General features: G+C 42.1%; 1 protein-coding gene across 1 annotated transcript in view; it reads right to left on the bottom strand.

Moving 5' to 3' along the window:
* Positions 1-15,961, bottom strand: part of ap2b1 (adaptor related protein complex 2 subunit beta 1) — a 58,757-nt gene that overhangs the window by 39,976 nt on the left and 2,820 nt on the right. The window contains exons 4-13 of the mRNA XM_081364971.1: positions 15,754-15,889; positions 15,424-15,669; positions 7,899-8,089; positions 5,547-5,768; positions 4,100-4,220; positions 2,957-3,052; positions 2,544-2,659; positions 2,007-2,172; positions 1,223-1,321; positions 274-533 (exon numbers count right to left, since the gene is read on the bottom strand). Of these exons, the coding sequence (XP_081221097.1) occupies positions 274-533; positions 1,223-1,321; positions 2,007-2,172; positions 2,544-2,659; positions 2,957-3,052; positions 4,100-4,220; positions 5,547-5,768; positions 7,899-8,089; positions 15,424-15,669; positions 15,754-15,889 (1,653 nt within the window). The remainder of the gene's footprint in view (positions 1-273; positions 534-1,222; positions 1,322-2,006; positions 2,173-2,543; positions 2,660-2,956; positions 3,053-4,099; positions 4,221-5,546; positions 5,769-7,898; positions 8,090-15,423; positions 15,670-15,753; positions 15,890-15,961) is intronic.

Here is a 15,961-nt window from a genome sequence, read left to right as displayed (position 1 = left end):
TGAAACTCTGTAGGAGTGCATATGCAATAAATTCAGCGGCAAAATAAATAAATAAATAAATATCATCATTAAATTTTCATTGCATGTCTTTAGTAAAACCCAACAGTAGTTGTTTAAAGCCAAAAGAGGGTTTGCGCTGGTGCAATCTGTTATTATTGGCCCAAAGACTTTTTAAACCATATTACAGAGCTCACACTTACAAAGAGCAATTTCTAGACAGCCAAAGAAATATTCAAGAGTTTTAGCTAGATCTTGATTTAGCTGTCTTAGTACCTGCCGTGCTGGATGGGCAGATGTTTACGGTGAATGCCGTGGCTTCCTTCCACAAAGGCAGTGGGGGGTTTGTGGTAGACGGAGGCCAGCGAGCCGATGTGGCAGATGAGCTCGTCCAACAGGGTGGGCTCAATCAGGTCCGTCTCCTCTGAGATCAGAGGCTTCTCAGACAGCACGACCTCTTTAGCGGTCACGGGGTCGGTGGACAGCAGACGCCAGTAGATGTAGCCACGATCACGCAAGTCAGGGTTATCAGAGTCCTGAGATGGAGAACGAGACCAGGTTAAAAGGAAACGTGACACTGACAGCCAGACACTGAGCTCCTTCTGAGATGCGACACTATGATGTGAAATTTGTGATGATGTGTAATGCTAATGTTTGAATAAACAGTTGGAAAATAAATCGCATGTGTATCAGTATATTAAATCCGTGCATTCAGTCTTAAAGTGACAGCAGCATCATATTCCTGCTGACGTCTGTTTCATGAATGTTAATTAATCAACAAAAGACAAAGAGAAAATCACTCATTACTCTTTAGTAGATTTACTAGGATTAATATATATTTAATTTATACAGTCAAAACTATGCAGTGTTGTTTTACATTAGATCACTTTCTGTTCTGTATTAATTTGTATTATTTATTTCACCAGAATGCTGTATTTGTTCATTTCTAAGCTGTCCCTAACCAACTCTAAGAGAGAGAATGGAATATGTTGCTTGCCTACAAATAAAGAGTTTTTAATTCAATATACTTTCTCATCTCTTAATTGTTTTATACTTAAAATACATTGTTGTTAAAAAGTAGTGTTATTTATTTCGTTGATCTGTATCAGTGATCATATCGGTCAATACTGCTTCCAGTGATGGGTAATCGGCCCCAAAAGTCCTGATCGAAGCACACTTAATTGTAGAGTAACACTATGGTTTGTAATGCTCAAGCACATCTCACCTGAGTGGCCAGACTGAGCACTTGCTGAACCAGCTCTTGAGTCTCTGAAGGCTTCTTCAGGAACAGCTTCACTATGGCTGTCAGGAGAGTCAACTGGACCTGAAAGCAACAATGCAGTGGATACCTTAATAAGTCCCATCTTTTAAAGAAACTATTTACTATTAAAAAACCCCGAAACTAAGCAAATCAAAGCACAAAACAAAAAAACGCACACAAATTGACCTGGGAGGTATTCCAGAAAGCAAGGCTAACTTACCGCCACATATACCCTGAACTCTCGGTTGATTAACCCAAACCTGATAACCGGAGTGTTTCACATCGCAAGCATCAACGGAGCATGAGCAGCACATGTTGCTGCCCAAATCAATGAATGAGAGCAATTCACATCAGAATGGAAGCGTGATGGCCGAACCCTCTCATTCATTAAAATGGGGAGCGACAAAATAAGCATTGTTCAGTGTTCACACTCCGCTGACCCCTGGTTGTTTGAATCGAGATTGTGATCTTTCAATGATTAATCGTGCAGCTCTAATATACTGTATATACTGTATATAACATAATATTTTGCACAATCTGTCACACCCACTGAAGCCTAATCAATAGGGCACTTATGCATTGAATACCTTTGAAGTAAACTAACCCTGGAATATAACCTGCTCCGTAGTTATGGCTACTTACCCTGTAAGTTACCTCAGGTTTTTGAACCGAAAGTTGGCTGTACGCTGTATGTCATATAACCTGCTTTCTGGAATACACCCAATCTAAAACAATAACAATGTCAAACCTGAGTGCTTTCATCATGGAAGCCCTCAAGGAAACTCTCCAGGAGTTCATCAGCATTGTCGATACGCTCTGCATATTCGCCCACAATCCAGATCATGGCTGCTCGAGCGTCGGGCTCATCCAGAGAGTCCAGGTTTTCACACAGAGTGGCAATTATGCTTTCATATCTGTGCATATAACAGAGAGGTGATTCAGCAGGCGGTTAATTACATGCTCTTTCATTCTACATGGACCTTTTTTTTTTTTTTTTTGACAAACTGATATACTCCGTTCCAAAACCCAGTGAGTTGTGTACACAGCACTTTAAGGATCACACGTGGACTTCTTGTGTTATGTTATCTTAATAATGCTGAGATACGTCATTTTAATCTAATTCTAAGGCATGTATTCTTTACAGATAAGACAATCCCAGAATGCATTGTGACAAGCTCATGGAAAAAATAAAATCAAAGTATTGGAGGGGACAAGAAAAACTGCAATTTCATTCAGTACTGAAAAGTATCAATAAAAATAGTTCAGATGAGAGTTATGAACTGACTTGTTGGGGTATTTGCGGAAGATGTCCCTGATGACCACAATGGCCTCTTGCACAACATAATTGACTTTGGTCTGGATGAGGTCCAGCAGGGTGCTAACACAACGCTCAGCTGATTGCTGTACACACAGATATAAGAGAAAACTCAGTCACAGCTATAAATGAGAAAACTGGTCAAGGCACCACAGCTCTTTGAACACAATATGCAACGGAAAAAAATCAATGGAGATTTTTATGTTTGTTGTTATCATAAAATAACAACAAACATAAATCTTTTTTGTTTTTTCTTATGCTTGATGTTAAGTAATCAAAAAACAAGCTAAATAGCAGAGATTTATCAGACATTTCTATAGAGACTAAAGGATACAGACATACAAATGTAGGTACTTAGGGATGAATAATGAGGCAAGACTTACCTCCACTTTGATGGCACAACGGCCGATGGCTCGAACGGCTTTCCGAACAAAATCTACATCCACCTCAGTGGCATACTCCTTCAGTTCAGCCAGTACCTAGAGAAATCAACATCATTTTTAGTGGATTTCTATAGAAACAGACTGTGAAAGGCTGAATGACCTCCACAAATGAAAGAACAGGGAATCGGTAACTCACAAGGTAATAAGTTCAGGGGGAAAAGTTTGAGAAGAGTCTAATATTATCGTCTAACAAACAGAGATATTTAAGGGGGAAAATGCTAAATGACATGATATAAGTAAATAAAAAATATAACAAAGATGAAATGTATTATAACGGAATGCAACGAAGCAATTTGTTGTCAGATTCAGTGTAATCAAAGCTGTCATTTTATCCCAGGCAGCTCAAATACCTTAGGTATGGGTTTTAGTTAAACACAGTGACAAACAGTCACCGAATGGAAAGTGTAAGAGGCCATGTTCCTTTTATGCACACTTCTAAGCAATATGTAATAATTAGAGGGACAAATCGACAATTTGTTATAATTTGTTATCTTTGCAACACAAACTGTGCACAATCAATTAAAAAGGTAAAGGGCAAAATAAAAAGAGTACATATTTAGGTCTTTCATACTCGTACATAAGGGACTAAATCAAATTGCAGCCCATTTGCGCATCAATTAATTAATATTACAGTGTTATATAACATTCAGCTGAACATGTAATTTTGCATTTGAAGAAAAGTGCTGATACATTTTCCTGTTAATAAAATCTAAATCTCAGGGGAATGCTAGAAATGTCCTAGCTACATTTTGCTATCATCACAGGAAATGTAGGACTGTATAGATCTGTTAAAGAGAGTGTGATTTCTACACTTACATATGTGACAGTGAAAATAATGATGCAATTAATTCAGCTTTAATTAGAGTTGCAGAATAATCTATATTATTTGAACTTTTAAAGCCCTGGATAAGCTGACTGCCTCTGCCTGCTAATGAGAAGCACTGACTACAAGTTGTGTCTCTGACTATAACGGATAACATTGATGTGCTACACTGTTTTCTTGTTGAATATCCTGTTCTCGGAAACATTATGCAAGTAAAACAATGACTTGAAAAGCTAAGAGTTAAACATCTTTTGAAATACCTGGGCAATGTTGGCATGAGAGGCCAGGCGGATCATAATGTCCAGTTTCTCCAGCTTGACGTAGATGGGGTCATTGTACTTGACAAAGAACACTTTGATCTCTTGCTTCAAGATCTCAGGCCTGCAGGTAGAGAGATCACAGTCTTATTCTCAGTCAAAACGTTCAGAATTGCCAAGCAAACAGACAAATGGACAATACTGCCATCTAGTGACTGCATTTAGTCATCTACGGCAGAGACTGAGTGGTTAGCACGTTAAAAACTCTTAAAGGGTCATTTCACCCATTTGAACATTGTTTTTTATTTAAAGTGGGTCATATATGTAGTCGAAATGTAAAATAATTTTTGAATTTGGTGCCTTCGTGACCGAGAAAAGACAAAAAATAACTTCAGAACGCATTTGTATGAAAGACAACAACTCCCACAATGCACCACATTGCACAGCTCCGCAAGCCACTCCCACTAATCCAGAAAGCGCATATCTGCCCAATATTATCTGCCAATAAGAGAAATCACTCTTCCGTCTACAAGGCTAGCTACCACCAGAGCTTGAAATTCATTTCACATTCACACAAAATGTCTAGTTAGTTGGCGAACTCATTAGTGCATTACTCCTCGTTTGTATTTCTTTCGAAAAGGTGAATTATTGCATGGTACCTGGATGTTCAGTCAGAACATATGCGGTGCGAAACTAGGATAGTTCTCAACACAAACGTCCGTGTCCTCGTCTGATTCAGAGATTTCGTCCAGGAGAAATTGTCATCGTTGAAATTCTTTGCCGCAGACGGACTCTATCTCTGTGTTCGTAGCGGTTCGTAGCTGCATTGTGAGATCACCGGCGCCACCGGTCCGCCCTAACCCGAGCCAGACCGGGCTCCTCGTCCGCGGCAGGCAGGTCTTCTGCCTCGGCTGCTCTTCGCTATAATGCGGCTTGTAAAGGTAGCCACAAACACCTGATTCAAGCATCAGACTTCCGAAATCCTCTTCTTCTATATCATATTGAGCACTCTCCTCCGCTATTGTCATAACTTTACATCTGTCTCCACAGCGCCTGTTAGCTTAGCTTCAAACAAGATGGAGGATATTGCTTTCAGTTTCAGAGAGTAAAGTCCCACCCACTGATCTGTAATAGGTCTGTAGCGTGAGCGCGCCCCACCCTGGGAAAGATGAGAAACTAGTGTCTGTAGTCTTAACAGAAATCCCCCCCTCTAACACTTCCTCCTACAATGACGCAAAATGACGATTTTTGCGTCATTGTAGGAGGAAGTGTAAGAGGTAAATAACAGATTTCTCCCGTCTCAGGGGAAAATGAGAGAGTGTTGCACGACCATTCAATAGTATGACTGGGTTTCTAACAATGCAAAGCTTAATGCAAATGGGTGAAGTGTCCCTTTAAACTAGTTCCACAGAAAACCAAAAGGACTGAAAAATAAGGACAGCAGTCTAACCGTTTCTGCACAATAAGGTTAATGTTCCTGAGGGCCACATATTGGACCTCTGGTTCCCCAGACAACAGCGTGACAAGGGGAGGAGAGAGCTTCTTCAGAAGAGTGTTGTAGTAATCCGAGTCTTTGGGCAGGAGCTCCAGAAACTTCATCAGCACCTTCACCGCCGACAGCACCACAGCCGAGTTAGCATGAGAGAGACGTGGAGTCACACGCTCACAGATACTAAAAGAGACAGGAAGAGGGAGTTATGCTTAAGAGGGTTTTCATCTGTATTAATCCTGGTTTTTCAAATTTCAATTTTTATAATAGGTTGATTATAAAATTTGTCATTAACAATTTAAATCTTCCCTGTAACATTAGTATGTTTTTTCTTAGTGGGCAACACACAACGAAAAGTAATATAAAGTGTTGAGTCCATCAAGGTTCTGTCCTGAATCCTTCTTTATTTAGTCTTAAAAGTATAGCGGAGGATTTTTTACTTCCGGGTGGATCACCTATACTATTGGTCCTCCTAATTGTCAATCATTCTGGTGAATCAATCAAACTTTTCAAAAAGTGGAGAGGGCGGGTCTTATCTAAAATTCGGAAAGATCCTCCGCTATACCTTTAATGTTACTTTCATTTGATATGATCAGAAATCAGTATAGTATATTTTATTCCTCCACTGGTAATAGAACAATTGCACATTTCACAAAGCTATTTCAGCCGTACTAACTACAAAAACGGAAAGGTTCTTCTTTTGCGTTTTTCACATACAGACCACAAAACTGTCAAACCGATCCCCGTTCACACGGATTCGCAAAAACTGTTTTATGCATTCTAGGCCAGTAATTGCCGATGTCACTTTGTAAAGAAACACTACGCGCCTATAGAGTGAACTAGAAAATACACATGCGCGTGATGTCACTGTTTTCATAAATTCACATTTTTTTTGTAGTTTACATGGAAAAGAAAACAGTATCATTTTCAAAAACGTGCATTCTGAAACCAGTTTTCAAAAGTTTGCGTTTTCAGGCCCCCAAAACTCCATTGTTGTGTAAATGAACAGCCAAAACAGATTTTTAGTTTTAGTTGACAATGGTGTCGTTAATCTTCCTATGAAAATATTGTGAAATCTATGCAGCAATTCATATTTCATAAGAACTTTGTATGGCTTGTATTGCACAATTATGCATGCTGCTATTTAAATCACATATGAATTCTATGAATGGAATCAAAGACCTAAATAGAAAAGGCAAGTCTCCATTTCCTCTGAGAGGTTTACCCCCCAACAAATCTGTTTATCTCTTAATAACAGTCTGGAAAGGAAAATGAATACCATGTGAATAAAACGTCACATATCATCTTAAAATTGAGGAAATGAAATCAATAGTAACATGCAGCTCACTCTAAAGCAGTACTAATTAATTTTATTGCTGTTCTACTCTCAAACTAAAAATAAATAATAATGTTATCATATTCCTGGTGTATATAATTAATCTTCTTCAACTGACAATCCAAGTACAACAATCAGTTGTTGACATTTACCAGGTAGAAAGGGCCTGAACGTAACCTGTCAGAGCAGACAGCACAGGTTCTTTACAGCCTCTAATCAACAAGTTTAAAAAAAAATGCTAATTCATAGTAAAAGGAGAGAAAGAAAACTTGGCTGTAATGTAATTAACTGCTCCAGACCTTTAAGAAAAACAGATTTCAGAAGATGTCAGATGTTGGTTGCCACATTCACTTCTAAACTGGGGGAATAAAGTCTAAACATATTTGTTTACCTGGGCATTCTCCAACTAAGCACTGGGCACTGTATTATTTTTTCCTTATTTATTATTATTTCTAAAATAATAAAATAATTCCTTTTAATGTATCACTTATTCAACTGTTTATGTGCACTTAAGACATAAATGACTCTGTTTACCTGCAAATACATGGCCACTTTGACACAAAGGTATGTGTATTTAACCGCTCAAGCCCAAATAGGTGGCAATAATATATACATATACTGAAATGAGTTGTCTTTCGCTGCTAATTGCGCTTGTACCGGTTAATCATGTCTATCGGTATATCGCCCACCCCTAATTATTATTATATTTTTCTTAAATATACATTAATTTTACAGTGAAGTATTACAATAGTAGTTTTGTATTTTGTTTTTATTTTAGTAATAAGTATTATTATTATAATTATTATCTTATAGTCAAATTGATTGGCTATATAACCACACCATTTTGGTAAATTTTGCAGTCCTACAAAACAAGCAAAACAATCAAATCTTTTTTTTTTTTGGAAACTTAATTCATTCTCCTTGATCTCATACACCTGCAGAGATATAGAAACCTATGAGGATCATTATTCCCTCACCTCTGGGCCTCACGTTCATCTTTGGGGTTGTAGTTGGAGAGGCAGTCCAGGATGAAGATCTGGCCCCACTCAGTGCACTCGTTGAGGGCCGTCAGGAGCTTATTGATGTTCTGGGGATTCAGGTCCAGGAGGTTGCTGTTGGGGTGAGACTCGCTGATCTCAGACAGAGCAGCCACTGCATTTGCCACAACCTACGAGAAATTCAGATGTTAGTAAAGTACTGTGAATGTGGAGGTATGCATTTAGGGGTGTGCAATGTCTATTGTCTATGATAATAGTGTGATTGTTGTTTAAACAATGTGCAATCTGACATTATCACTTATGTTCCTCATTTTACAAAAACACAGCAAAAGAGTTCACGCATGCACTACAGGATGTAGTGTAGTAGGTAAGATTAAGTGTGCTTGCACATTTAGAGTGCACGCTTTCACTGCGTGATTTAGTCTATAATGCATTTAGAATGCACCCAATATTCAAGATAAGGGGGCAAAAATAACTCTGTATGTCTTATATATTTATATAATTTAATATAGTTAATCAATATCACACGGAGAGTGCCATTTTTTCCCCCTCCATATATCAGCATGATTATAAATAGTATTTTGATTTTATTCAACAAATAATAAACAAGTTGTTAATATTAAAGGAATAAAGAACCTTGATTAGTTCACTTAAAAATGAAAATGCTGTGATCATTTACTCTCCCTCAAGTTGTTTCAAACCTGTATAAATTAATTTTTTCTGCTGAACACAAAAGAAGATATTTTGAAGAATGTCGGTAACCAGACAGTTGATGGACCCCATTGACTTCCATAGTAGGAAAATAAATAACCTCCGTGAAGTTGGCACCCCATAAAACGAAATCATTTCCAAAACTATGCCATTCGTTTGTGCTGCGTTTGTGCTGATTTGTGCCGCAAAAACCAACGTTTGTGCTGGTTTCGTGTTTGAGATATTGAACATTCTTTTTTCGGTTGCGTGACGTCACTCTCCACCCCATGTCCTTCAAATCGCTCCAAACCGGTGTCATTCGTTTGTGCTCGGTTTGTGCTGGTTTGTGCCGTTAAAACAAACACTGTATCTGTTTTCCTTTCGCAGATATAACAAATTTAATTCGGGAGCTGTGACGTCACTCTCCACCCCACCTCATCTAAATCGCTCCAAACCGGTGTCGTTCGTTTGTGCTCGATTTGTGCTGGTTTGTGCCGTTAAAACAAACACTGTATCTGTTTTCCTTTCGCAGATATAACACATTTAATTCGGGAGCTGTGACGTCACTCTCCACCCCACCTCATCTAAATCGCTCCAAACCGGTGTCGTTCGTTTGTGCTCGATTTGTGCTGGTTTGTGCCGTTGAAAGAAACAGTGCAACTACGATCCCCTCTTAAACATAAAAAAAAATAAACTTTTTAAGTACAGTTACATAACTGTCCACCCCATATGGTCCAAATCGTTGCAAAACTGTGCCGCTCCTTTGTGCTCGATTTGTGCCGGTTTGTGCCGTTACGATGAACATTGTATCTCTTTCCCCTCCTTAGAAATAACACATTGGATTCGGGACAGTGACGTCACTCTCCACCCCATGCCGTCCAAATCGCCCCAAACCGGTGCTTTTTGTTTGTGCTCGATTTGTGCTGTTTTGTGCCGTAGAAATAACCATCATAAATGATTCCATTCTTTAGACATCACAAAATCTTTGGAGGAGTAGTAACGTCACGCAAGCAAGCCGCGCTCTCCATCCATCTCGTCTACAAACCTGTCCGGTTCGTTTGTGCTCGCACAGGGCCGCAGCTGTCAGTGTTCTTTTCTTTAGATATGGGAATGTTTTATTTTAGATTTGTGCTATTGACATTTGGTCTTTATATAATCACCAATGCACTACGATATGTAATGTATAGGCTACTGTCACTACTCTGGCTGTAAGCTACGTGTGACTGAGGCTTAATTTTGTATTAAAATAAATTAAAATAACCAATAAAAAAAATAAATGTATTAAAAAAAATTGTGTAGTGTCTTAAGTTTTCTGAATAGGCCTACTTTTAACAGCTTACAGTGCCTGTTTGTGCTGTAAAAAGTTTCGTTTGTGCTGCTTCGGTCTTTTAGATATTAAAATCTATGAATCTATTATAATCTATAAAATCTAAAATATTAAAAATTTGGTCATTCTGTTGGCACTCAAGGCACTCCAAATTCAACCCAAATAGGCTCGTTCGTTTGTGCTTCGTTTGTGTTGGTTTGTGCCAGTATAATTTCCGTTTGTGCTGCATCGGCCTTTAAAATATTAGGCATAGACAATGACGTCATTTGTGCTGGTTTGTGCTGCAAAACGTACTCGGTTACTAACGTAACCTCGGTTCTCTCTAGAAGAGGGAACGAGTACTGCGTTTTATCAAAACGCTACGGGAAAAGTCTCTTTTCACGAAACACTGAAGCAAAAAATTATCCTTTAATTTTCATATATGTAAAACGCGTTGCGGCAGCAGCAGACAGCTATGGCGAGACGGCTTGCTCGCTCATTGGCTGCTCTGCGGCAACTGCTTAAGCCTATCGAGCGAGGCCTGGGATGACATCAGGCCAATGAGGGCGCTTCGCGCCCTCCTCGCCACTTCCCGCCGAAACGGGCGTGGCTTACCTCTATAAAAGGAGCTCGAGAAGGCTGACTCACTTGATTTTGATCGCCGAAGCGAACCAGAGTGAACCGTACGCACGGCAGAGAACGCAGTACTCGTTCCCTCTTCTAGAGAGAACCGAGGTTACGTTAGTAACCGAGTACGTTCTCTTACGAGAGTCCTCTCGTACTGCGTTTTATCAAAACGCTACGGGAACCCCTTGCAAAACGCCGTGCGTGCTGGGATAAAAACACTGATCACCGGAAGCTTTTTCAGGCATACAGTGCATAATCACCAGATTGACTCACACAGAGTCAGGGAATAAGGGTGAGAGCCTTAATTCCCTAAATTTTAGCGTCGTAGAAAAAACATGTCCACAGACGCAAGTATAATCATCACATAGACAGGGTAGGGAACCTGAACTAATGTGGAAAATGTGGGTCTTACACAGTTCTGCCCAAGATAGTCGGTAGCGCATAGCGCATGAGTTTCAGCGGTCTGATTAGACGGCTGAACAGATTACACCGACAAAAGCTTAGCCTGCAAGGCGGGAACCTCTAGGTTATAAAACCTGATAAATGTAGACGGCGAGGCCCAACCTGCCGCCGTACATATATCCTGTAGGGAAATCCCGCTGGACCAAGCCCACGAAGAAGCAACGCTTCTCGTAGAGTGCGCTCTGACTCCCAAAGGGCATGGAATGCCCTTGGCAGTATAAGCCAGCGCTATGGCGTCAACTATCCATCTGGATAGACTTTGTTTCGAAACAGCCATTCCTTTGGAACGTCCGCTGAACGAGACAAAGAGCTGCTCTGTCTGTCTGAAGACAGCAGAGCGGGACATATAAGCTCTTAAAGCCCTAACAGGGCAAAGAAAACTCGAGTCCCCTTCCTCACTCGATGCCGGCAGGGCAGCCAGGGAAATGACCTGAGCCCGAAAAGGCGTGTTGAGGGATTTCGGCACATAGCCATGCTTAGGTTTGAGTATGACTTTAGAGTCATTAGGACCAAACTCCAAGCACGCCGGGCTCACAGAGAGCGCGTGCAGGTCGCCTATGCGCTTCACTGAAGCGAGAGCCATCAAAAACACTGTTTTGAAAGACAAATGTTTGAGGCTAATAGACTGGATAGGCTCGAAAGGGGCACCTTTCATGGCCGCTAGGACCGTAGAAAGGTCCCACAAAGGAACTGAAGGAGGTCTGGGCGGATTTAGTCTCCTAGCTCCCCTGAGGAAGCGGATGACTAAATCATTCCTTCCCAGCGACTGACCCAGCGTTGAACCAAAGAACGCTGAAATAGCCGCCACATACACTTTGAGCGTGGAAGGGGATCTGCCCTTATCCAACAGCTCTTGTAGGAAGGAGAGAACCTCCGTTACCTCACATTCGAGGGGTGAAATGCTCCGAGCTGCACACCAGCCGGAGAAAACCGACCACTTCGAAGCATAAAGCCGCCGTGTCGACGGTGCTCTAGCCTGAGTGATGGTATTCACGACTCCCTCTGTGAGACCAACGGGTATCCGTTGAGCGTCCACGCATGAAGGGACCACAGCTCTGGGTGTGGGTGCCAAATCGAGCCCCTGGCCTGCGAGAGGAGATCTCTCCTCAATGGCACTGGCCATGGAGCGGAGTCTGCTAACTGCATCAGGACTGGAAACCATGTCTGGTTCTCCCAGAACGGAGCTACAAGCAGGACTGGGCATTTCGTTTCCCTGACCCGTTCCAGCACCTGTGGCAGGAGGGAGACGGGGGGAAAAGCGTATAACGGGCAGCGCGGCCACCTCCGGGACAGCGCGCTGTCGGTCTTTGAAAAGAACGCGGGGCAGTGCGCGTTTTCGCGGGACGCGAAAAGGTCCACCTCCGCTCTGCCGAATCTCTCCCACAACAGCCGGACTGTTTGTGGGTGTAGAGACCATTCGCCCGGGGGAACATTGTTCCTGGACAGTCTGTCTGGGCCCACATTCTGAAGCCCAGGTACATGCACTGCTCTCAGCGAGCGTAAGTTGTGCTGAGCCCATAGTAGGAGGCGTTTCGCCAGCCTGTACAGGGATATGGATTTCAGACCGCCCTGGCGATTTATGTAGGACACCACAGCCATGTTGTCCGAACGGACTATGACGTGTTCGTCCTTGATGCGGGGACAAAAACGCGTCATCGCGTTGTGCACTGCCAGCATTTCTAGGCAGTTTATGTGTAGGAGCTTTTCTCGTTCCGACCACAGGCCGAAGAACGGTCTGCCCTCGAGCAGAGCTCCCCATCCCGAGGTGGATGCGTCTGTCGACACCATCCTCACTCTCGAGGAAGTCCCCAGGCTTACACCTGATTGGTACCAGTCGTCCGCCGTCCAAGGCGCCAGGGCTGAAACACAGCTCTGATCGACCTTGAGGCGTAATCGACCGGTCGCCCACGCTCTGCGCGGTACCCGCGTTTTCAACCAGAACTGCAGCGGGCGCATGCGGAGCAAGCCCAGCCGGAGAACTGACGATGCTGAAGCCATGAGACCCAGCATCTTTTGAAACTTCCTGAGCGGGGTGACAGCGCCGCGGCGGAAAGACCTCGCCGCGCGCTGAATGATCAGCACGCGCTGTGGTGACAGCCGCGCTGTCATAGACTGTGAGTCCAGAACGACGCCCAGAAACAAAATCGTTCGACTGGGGTTCAATGAACTCTTTGTCCAGTTGACTGTGATACCAAGATTCTCGAGGTGATCGAGTAAAATGGTTCTGTGCTCCACGAGCTGTGATCGTGATTGAGCTAGGATCAACCAGTCGTCCAAATAGTTCAGCACTCGCATGCCTCTGAGTCTGAGAGGAGCGAGCGCTGCGTCCATGCATTTCGTAAATGTACGGGGTGCTAGGGACAAACCGAATGGCAGGACTGTATACTGGTATGTCTGACCCTCGAAGGCGAATCTCAAGTATCGCCTGTGGTGTGACGCTATTTGTATTTGAAAATACGCGTCCTTCAGATCTATTGACATGAACCAGTCTTCTCGGCGAACATGCGCGAGAATTTTGCTGGTTGTGAGCATTTTGAAACTGCGTTCACCAATACTCTGTTCAACCGTCTTAGATCCAGTATGGGTCTGATACCGCCGTCCTTTTTGGGGACTAGAAAGTATCTGCTGTATAGCCCCCCTTCGCTTAGAGCTGGGGGAACGCGCTCTATCGCCCCTTTGCTTATCAGTTTTGATATTTCGGCTCGAAGTAGGTGAGCTACTTCCAACGAGACCGTAGTTTCGACGCGCGCTATGAAGCGGGGAGGGCGTCGACAAAACTGTAGCGAGAAGCCTCTCTTTATAATGCCTAGCACCCAGTCCGAAACCCCTGGGAGCGCTGCCCATGCTTCTGCATGGCTGGCTAGGGGCTGGATACGGAGCGCACTCTGATTGGAGAGTGACGTCACTGTCCCGAATCCAATGTGTTATTTCTAAGGAGGGGAAAGAGATACAATGTTCATCGTAACGGCACAAACCGGCACAAATCGAGCACAAACGAGCGGCACAGTTTTGCAACGATTTGGACCATATGGGGTGGACAGTTATGTAACTGTACTTAAAAAGTTTATTTTTTTTTATGTTTAAGAGGGGATCGTAGTTGCACTGTTTCTTTCAACGGCACAAACCAGCACAAATCGAGCACAAACGAACGACACCGGTTTGGAGCGATTTAGATGAGGTGGGGTGGAGAGTGACGTCACAGCTCCCGAATTAAATTTGTTATATCTGCGAAAGGAAAACAGATACAGTGTTTGTTTTAACGGCACAAACCAGCACAAACCGAGCACAAACGAATGACACCGGTTTGGAGCGATTTGAAGGACATGGGGTGGAGAGTGACGTCACGCAACCGAAAAAAGAATGTTCAATATCTCAGACACGAAACCAGCACAAACGTTGGTTTTTGCGGCACAAATCAGCACAAACGCAGCACAAACGAATGGCATAGTTTTGGAAATGATTTCGTTTTATGGGGTGCCAACTTCACGGAGGTAAATAAATACTATGGAGCTAAATGGGGTCCATCAACTGTTTGGTAACATTCTTCAAAATATTTTCTTTTGTGTTCAGCAGAAATGAATTCATACAGGTTTGAAACAACTTGAATTTTCATTTTTAAGTGAACTATTCCTTTAAATGACTTACATTTTAGACACAATATTGCCTGTTTTTGCTCTATTTTGCCATCGAAAATAGATCCAAACAAAGACACAGGAAAGAATGAACGAATCGTTTAAATGAATGATTCAATGACTCACTCATTAAGACAGACAAATGCTTTGTACCTGAATGAATCAGCCGTTTGAATGAAATGGTTGAAACATTAACAGTGACTTTCTGCCTCCAACCTGCAGTTTTAATTTCACATTTTAAATCAGTTCAAATGATCAATATTCAACGTTTTTAAAACATTTATGAATTGGTTACTGCAGTTTAAATGCATCCATGTCCCTCTGAGCTGCATTAAACAGTCTGTGTAAATACATCTATGCCACTTCAGAGGCAGCTTTTGTGTTTCCTCTGCAGTGTAAAGATGAATTTAGTTGATACTGACTTCATTTGATTGGTAGCAGCCCTACTGTGTCTTATTATTCTAACTGAATCTATTGATTAAATATAAGAATTTGACAACAAACGATGACGCATACATTCAAATAGGTTAAAAATTGCTTCATAAAAGTAAAAAATCAATTTAACTTATTGGAAAAGATCATTTCTGTCAGCGCTGTGAACTGACCACCACAGAGAATATGAAGAATATCAGCTGTTCACGGCAGGTACCAACACAATAACACACAAAGCAAAATATCGTCTAATTATCATTATCCATTAAATCCAAGAAAATACTGAGATATATTTTCTTGTCAATATTGCACACCCCTACATGCATTCAGTGAAATTAGATCAAAAGTGTCTAACCATGGGGTTGGAGTCAGCGATCAGGTCCCTGAGAGAATCCAGGAAGCCCTGGTCCTCCACCATCTGGGCGTTGATGTCATGAAGTTTGGCCACACACACTGCGGCGGTCTTCCTCACATAGGGGTCTTCATCCTTCAGACACTTTCGCAGAGGCTCGCACAAGTACTCAGTGATCTTATCCACACGAATACAGCCCATTGTACGCACAGCCAGAGCTCGGATCAGTGGGTTTGGATCCTCGCAGTCCTAAAAAGGGAAAGAACGACTTCAGACAATCTGGTGGAATTTCATAAACACTGATATCTGATCAGATTGATCCAAAAGTCTTACCTTTACAAAGCTGTTAACGGCCATGATGGCCATGTCAGGTTGACTCTTGGCATAGTTCATAAGGTACAGGTAAACCAGTTTCTTCAGTTCCAGGTTATCGGTCTGCATGCAGTTTACCACATCTGGAAACAAGGAACTAAAGAAGCAGTGAAAAGATGTTAGCTTAATTCATAATGTGGGAAGTGCAATGTGCAATGGTGATAAATGA

The sequence above is a fragment of the Scardinius erythrophthalmus genome (assembly GCF_964197995.2).
Source record: "Scardinius erythrophthalmus genome assembly, chromosome: 5".
Taxonomy (NCBI): domain Eukaryota; kingdom Metazoa; phylum Chordata; class Actinopteri; order Cypriniformes; family Leuciscidae; genus Scardinius; species Scardinius erythrophthalmus.
Note: the sequence above shows the minus strand (reverse complement) of the source record. Positions and strands in the feature narration are given on the sequence as shown.